Source organism: Melospiza melodia, chromosome 6, assembly GCF_035770615.1.
Source record: "Melospiza melodia melodia isolate bMelMel2 chromosome 6, bMelMel2.pri, whole genome shotgun sequence".
Taxonomy (NCBI): domain Eukaryota; kingdom Metazoa; phylum Chordata; class Aves; order Passeriformes; family Passerellidae; genus Melospiza; species Melospiza melodia.
This window is the reverse complement of record NC_086199.1, coordinates 7,493,279-7,500,083: the sequence shown is the minus strand read 5'-3', so window position 1 is coordinate 7,500,083 and position 6,805 is coordinate 7,493,279. Positions and strand designations below refer to the sequence as shown.

At 52.9% G+C, this 6,805-nt stretch overlaps 1 protein-coding gene across 3 annotated transcripts; it reads left to right on the top strand.

The window, feature by feature from the left end:
- The first annotated feature begins 2,612 nt into the window (after positions 1 to 2,612).
- On the top strand, positions 2,613 to 6,266 carry ZBTB25 (zinc finger and BTB domain containing 25). 3 transcript variants are annotated; one of them, XM_063159787.1, is made up of 3 exons: positions 2,613 to 2,662; positions 3,309 to 3,487; positions 4,627 to 6,266. In XM_063159787.1, exons 2-3 carry the CDS (start codon positions 3,315 to 3,317, stop codon positions 5,759 to 5,761), a joined length of 1,308 nt encoding a protein of 435 aa, XP_063015857.1. In that variant the 5' UTR covers positions 2,613 to 2,662; positions 3,309 to 3,314; the 3' UTR covers positions 5,762 to 6,266. The 3 variants fall into 3 exon arrangements, with proteins under 3 accessions (XP_063015857.1, XP_063015856.1, XP_063015858.1); XM_063159786.1 differs by lacking the exon at positions 2,613 to 2,662 and adding an exon at positions 2,925 to 3,231; XM_063159788.1 differs by lacking the exons at positions 2,613 to 2,662; positions 3,309 to 3,487 and adding an exon at positions 3,494 to 4,201.
- The last annotated feature ends 539 nt before the right edge of the window (positions 6,267 to 6,805 follow it).

The following is a 6,805-nucleotide window of genomic DNA, read 5'->3' as shown; positions in this document are numbered from 1 at the left end:
TATGTTGCTGCAACTGAGATCCCTCTAAGTATCTGACAAGCCAAAGGGGCAATCACAGCAAAACTAAGAGATTTTATTACAAATTTGAAAATCAAAAAGTAACAAAAAAGGCAACAAAATAAAATGCCACAATGTTAAAATGTACCAGCATCCATCCCTGCTTCAGGGACCCTGAAGGTTTTCCTGAGGCATCCCTCCTCTGTGTAAGCAAACAGGACAAACCCAACTAACACAATCCTAGTTTCCAAATGGAGGATCAGCCCTTCCTTCTGGGTCTGTCTGGGGATTTTCTAACCACTACAGAATAAAAGCAGAGCTTTCAAAATATGGCTTTCAGAATGTGTCTAAAAAACCCCCGTTTCCCCTCTCACTCTGCTTCAGCTTTGCCTCAGGGGTCTGTAGCAGTTCAAGGGAAATAAACCTCTGTGGCACAGAAGGTGGTGGGACCCCCACATTACAGCTGCTTTGTAGGTTTTCCTGTTTTATAGGAAGTTAAATAAACGGCCTCCACAAGCCCACAGAGTCGAGGTTTTCAAATCACACTGAAAAGTTGCTTTTCTTATGGTTCAAGAGTCTTTTTCTCCCCACCTCTTTACACGCCCCATGGCAGCACAAGCCAAGAGCGCCCGTGAGGGGCTTGTGCAGCCTCTTGCTCTGTCCCATGTGTGTCACACCACAGCTCCTGCCACCTCCGGTAAGGTGGGGCCCAAGGCAGTCCCCCTTCCTCACCACCCCGTTCTCTTACTGCCTTCCCACCACACTTACATTTACAATTTACTTTTTTAATTATTATTTCCTGACCACAGAGGAGGAGCGAGTAGAAACACACATGGAGCGAGCTGTGATTATGTGCTGATGTCTTTCTGACCCACCAGCATAGGCTGTGTCACTTTGTACTGGCTGTGAGTGATATCATTGCCTGTGTTTTACAGCAAAACACCAAATTCAATCCTCACCACCACTTTCATCAGTTTGGCTCTGGTTTCTCTGAAGCTCTTCAAAGTCCTCTTTGGACCAGAGTCAACCTAAATAACATGTAAATAATTAATCATTTAAATAAATAACATGCCATCTGCAAATAGCGACTCGCTCCGTACACAGGTTAATAAATATGTTAAATAACCCAAAACAGAGTACAAAACCTTGAGCCACCTACTGCCACCCTCTTTTAGGGAAGAAAAGTGGGTTCTAATATTTATAGGAGCAGCAAGATTATAGCTCCATGGTGTCTCAATACTGCTGCTGTGCAAACACAGGAGGGAAAGATGGTCCCTGAGTCCTGCAAACTTTATATATAAAATAGAAGAAATAAAACATAAGGCAATGGAAAAGATAAAGCTGTGCTGGTCAGTGGGATAAGCAGCTAACACATGGATGAAAATGCTTTGGAACCTATGGTCTGTCATCTCTCAGCCCAACTTCATCACCCACCCAGGCTCAGGCTGCCTGGAAACAGCCCCATAAGCTGATGCATTCTGGTGGCCAGGGGCATTATTTGCCTTTAATATTCAAGAATTGCAGTTATGGGGATGTAAAAGGAAAATGGACTACAAACTATCAAATGCTGAGAGGAAACCAAGAGGGATGATCCGAGGCACTGAGTATCTTCTGCAGAGGCCCTGAGTCAGCAGAGATGCTATGGAGGAGGTGGGTGTGATAGATCTTGGAAACTGCACCAAAATCATGACAAAGGTGCACAAATAGTGATTTTCACTGCATTTTCCAGCTGGAAAAACAACGTGTGAGCATCAAGTGAACCTGGTGGCAGCAAGACTGGACGTTTGAACGCAATTTGGTAGCATTCATCGGAAAGCCTCCTCGGAGGTGGTACTGAGTGCGGGAGCGGAGGCTGGGGAGCGCAGGGGCCGCGCTGGCGCTCCCGGGAGAAGCCCATCCCTGCCCATCCCTGCCCATCCCTGCCCGGGAGGGGCTGCTGGTGGCCGGGCAATCGCGGTCAAGGGTGGGAGTGCCGCCTGTGCCTCCTCCTCCGCCTGGCACCGGACCCGGCACAGCTGCTCTCGCCCAAAATAACCCCTGGTTGAACATCAGGGAGCGACCGGAGGAGGAGGAGGAGGCCTGACAGAGAAACGCTGCGTCCTCGGGACTCGCGGTGCTTAAAGCAGCGCAGAGGCCGCAGACATTGGCGAGGAAGCCAGATCGTATCTTCTCATCCATTCCTGGCCACACCGGGGGAGCTCCTTTACTTTTTTTTTTTCCCTGTAAAAAACAAAACAAAAACCCCAAAACCAAACAAAAAAAACAACCCATCCCAAACCAGCAAACACCCCCCAAGAGCACGCACTTTCTGCCGAGAGCGGAGGCGCTCAAGGCGATCAAGAAGCCGAGCCCCCCGCCCAGGCTGGTGCCTTTGGCAGCCCACGGGAAAACATGCACCCTCCCAAAAATCCCCCACGGGGCTGCGCCCGCTCCTTCCCTCGCCCGCTCCGGAGCTGCGGGCGAGCAGAGCAGCGCGGGCAGTGCCGCCCTCAGCCGCGCAGGGGCCGCGCTCGCGTTTCCCGGGAGAATCCCATCCCTGCCCGGCCCTGCCCGGCCCTGCCCGGCCCGGCGGGGCCCGGCCCGCCCGGCAGGAAGCGCGGGGGGGCAGCGCCCACCCCATCCGCCGGGCGGGCAGCGGGGGCGGGCGGTGGCGGCGCTTCCGCGGGTAAGCGGCTGCGCGGGCGCGGGGGAGCGGCGGGGCCGGGCCGGGAGGGAGGGAGGGCGCTGGGCCCGCGCCACGGGCGCGCTGCGCTCGCCGCCTCCCGATGCGCGCCGTGTTTCTCTCTTCCCCCCCCCCCCCCCCCAAATAATTTTCTGCGGAAACAATAGCAAATATCGGCGTTTATTTGCGCAGGGGCCGCTGGCGGGGCGGGGCGGGGCTCGGGCGGCTCGGCCCGCACAATGGGGGCTTTGTTGGGCGCACAGGGCTCCTCTGTGCCGCGGCCGCCGCGCTCAGCCCCGCTCCCCCGTGCCTCCGCCGCGGCTCCGGGGCGGCAGAAAGCGCCGTCAGCTCGCAGGGAAAACGCCAGCCGGGGTTAAAGTTAGTGCTGACACCCCGCAGAGCGTGGGTAATCAGCGGGAGAAGCGTCTCTGAGTGTGGCTGGCAGATGGGAAAGTCCCCGAGAGGTCTTGAGCACCGGCGGTGTATCGGAAGGAGAAACTGTTAAATTGGGGTGCAGGGAGTATCTGGAGGAGGGAAGAGGCTCCATGCCAGGCGTCCATCTCGTTTCGGTGGTGAGAAGTCAACATTTGAGCCTTTGGGAGCTCTCCGATTTCTTAATGAGATGAACATCTTGTTCCCTTGCTCCCAGCACACCATGGATACCACCGGCCACAGCGTCCTCCTCCTCCAGCAGCTGAACATGCAGCGGGAGTTTGGCTTTCTGTGTGACTGCACAGTTGCCATTGGAGATGTTTACTTCAAAGCCCACAGAGCGGTGCTCGCTGCTTTTTCAAACTATTTTAAGATGATATTTATTCATCAGACGAGGTAAGAACACACAGCTCTCCTCCTATCCTTTTACCACCCTCAGCATTCTGCTTTTTGTTCTTTCTAAAGGTATGAAAGTCTAAAAAGAGTATAAATGGGGACGTTAGGTGGCCTGAGATTATTTTCCTAACCCAGCACAGGCCTTGGCTCTCTAAACTATCCCAGACCAGAAAGCACTGCCCTTTAGAACCACTTTCTTAGTCAGCATATGGCAACATCAGACCCTGCATTTTGGAGATGAGGTATATTCAGATAAATAAAGCATATAAGTACCACTGTGTTCCTGCAGTGAGAGCCTTGCAGATTTGGAACCCAGGGATATCCTGGTACCTCCTGCCCGTGTGAAATATGTCCAGTACTTAGCCTTAGGTCCTAGTCAAGCTTGCTGGGTGAGACTGTCATTTCTGGCAGAATCCACAGGCTTGAAACAATCAAGAAGCTGTGGCCTTATCACAGTTCTGTGCTTCAGACTCTTGGAGATAAGGGCCGAGACTGAGATCATCAATTCATTTCAAGCTGTTCACATGCTTCACCTGGCCAGGTCAGGAGTGGTTCTGCTGGTATAACAAGAGCAGTGCCAAGGTCTGGCCTCTGACCTGGGGCTGGCTGTTTGTGATGGATTAAATGTTCTTCATTCCCCTTCCTTTCTGAGGGTCGTGGCCTCCAGCACCTCTGCAAGATAATCTTTAGGATCAGCTGCATCACCCCTTGGAAGTGAGATGAGTTAACTGCCCTTCCCTGAGGATGTTGTTTGCTGACACTTAAGTGCAATACTCATAAAGATTAGACAGTACTGGCAGCTGAACTCATTACTGAGATAGATGGAGTGGCACACACTGGTGATGCACAGCTTGCGTGGCATCGCTGCGGTGCTGTGTGGCTGCAGCTGGCTCTGCATGGAAGGGATGGGGTGCCCAGGGCTGGTCACCAGCACCAGCCTCAGCTGCAGTTGTGCACGTGGCCTTCGGAATCACAGGGATAAACGCAGACTCAGGCACTTGGCTTTGCAAACAAAGCTTCTGCACTTCTGCAGGGCTTGGCAGGGAGTGCTGCTTGTAAAAGCGCTCTCACAGCAAATGGGCAGGTAATGGATCGGGATTTGGATCCCTGTATGTACTTAATCATCTGTTTTGTTTCAGCGAGTGCATAAAAATTCAGCCTACAGACATCCAGCCTGACATATTTAGTTACTTGTTACATATCATGTACACTGGGAAAGGGCCAAAGCAGACCGTCAGCCAGAGCCGGCTGGAGGAGGGCATCCGCTTTCTGCACGCAGACCACCTGTCCCACATCGCCATCGAGATGAACCAGGCCTTCTCCCCGGAGCCCGTCCAGTCCTCCAACCTGTACGGGATCCAGATCTCCACGGCGCACAAGCTGGCAAAGGAGCGCCTGGGAGCGAAGGAGAGCCTGCCCAAGGCGGGCAGGTCTGCGGCGCAGGGTGATCCCCCCCAGCTGCAGCTGTCCCTGGCCATCGGCCTGGACGAGGGCCCCCTGGACCAGCAGCCGGCCCGCGCCCCGGCCCAGCCCGCGGCTCTGGCCAAGCCGCCCGAGGAGCGCCCGAAGCTCTCGGTTTCAATAAAGCAGGAGCGCTGCGACTCGGAGCCCGTGGTGTCCCAGAGCTGCACCCCTCCTTCCCCGGGGGTGGCCAGCCCCATCCTGGCCAAGGGCGGCCTCAAGGTGCACCTGTGCCACTACTGCGGGGAGCGCTTCGACTCGCGCGACGGGCTGCGGCAGCACCTGCACACACACGTCTCGGGCTCGCTGCCCTTCGGCGTGCCCGCCTCCATCCTGGAGAGCGGCGACCTGGGCGAGGTGCAGCCCCTGGCCGAGGACAGGGAGCCCGGGGACGGCCATCGCCTCGGCGCCTTCCTCCTCAAGGAGGACGAGCATCAGCTGGAGCATCCGAGCTGCAGCGAGCTGGAGCCTCTGCAGATCGGGCAGCTCTCCCTCATCTCCAAGGACCACGAGCCAGTGGAGTTGAACTGTAACTTTTCTTTCTCGAGAAAGAGAAAGGTCAGCTGCACCGTGTGCGGCCGCGCGTTTTTCCGGAAGAGCCAGCTGCTGGAGCACATGTACACGCACCGAGGGAAGCAGCACAAGTACGGCCGCTGCCAGCGGCTGGAGAGCCCCAGCACCCCCAGGTTTCACCCCTACTGTGACAGTGAGAGTGTGGGGAAGAGCTCCAGCCTGTCCCAGGAGCACTTGGATGAATGCATACTGGAGTCAGATCTCATCCAAGAAAGCGTCGATACGATCCTGGTAGAGTAATTCTCCCCCCTCAGATCTGAAACTGGATGTTTTGGCATTCTCCGCTTAGGGAGTGGCTGCTCTGTGCAGCTGATTTTCTTGAGCCACCATTCCCCTCACTGCTGAGATAACTGTGAAGGACTGTGTACTTTGACTTGTGTACCTGCTTTTTTTACTTCTCTAACTTTTAAACTCGAGTTAATTCCCATCTAAGTCCTTGGAAGCCTCCGTGTAACTCAGTTATGCTTTTCCTGAATGTGAACTTATTCCTACTCTGCTTTACTGGAGTAAAGGCTGTATTGCTGGGTGTGAGGTTTAAACATTGTCTAGTACTCTGTGTGGTGCCTAGGACTGTTTGTATCCCATAGAATTGCTCTTCTGAAACCAGATGGATGGAAGTGTAGAGGGAAATACTTACTGTGTTTCCCAAACAGTTTGTTTTTAATGAAAATAAATATCTCAAGGAGATGAATCCTGAAGTTCATGTTGTTCATGTAACTGCAGTTAATAAATCTCTGCATAAATATTTGCAGGAGCCATAAGGCTGCTCTTTTCAAGGGAATTGGCAGTGTTGATGTAGGGGTGGCAACCTTCATTTTGACAAGCCCTGGAGTCCTCATCTGTCTTCTAAATTTACTTTTAAACTCTAGGGATTTGCATGTGTTTTTCCTCCTTCCTACTCCTCCCTCATTCACCACTACTGCATAAGCAAAGACAGATTTTGATGCTCCTCTAGGACCATGTTTCATTTTTGGACTGTCTTCTCTGCAGGGAGGAAGGAAAGCTGCAAAGGAGTGTTCTTCTTTGAGAGGAGACATACCCTGGCTTAAATCTTTACAGGATTAAATGCCACGCACGTATTTTCTGAGGGAAAATGATTTCTGATTATAAACAGCTTGGAGTAAACATATTTTAAAATATTACAGTCTGTATATTTGCTCAGAGCAAATACAGAGCGTGTTATTTTTTTCTCTGTTTGCAGAGCCAGTGTTAGATGGTAACATGCAAGTTTTTTGCCTTTCATATAATCACAGAATGGTTTGGGCTGGAAGGGACATTAAAAAT

Excerpts from the sequence above, each read along its gene's own strand:
- ZBTB25 (XM_063159786.1), top strand. The coding sequence starts at position 3,205 with ATGCCAGGCGTCCATCTCGTTTCGGTG. Across the intron at positions 3,232-3,308 it reads GCGTCCATCTCGTTTCGGTG|CACACCATGGATACCACCGG; the intron begins GTGAGAAGTCAA and ends CCTTGCTCCCAG. Across the intron at positions 3,488-4,626 it reads ATATTTATTCATCAGACGAG|CGAGTGCATAAAAATTCAGC; the intron begins GTAAGAACACAC and ends GTTTTGTTTCAG.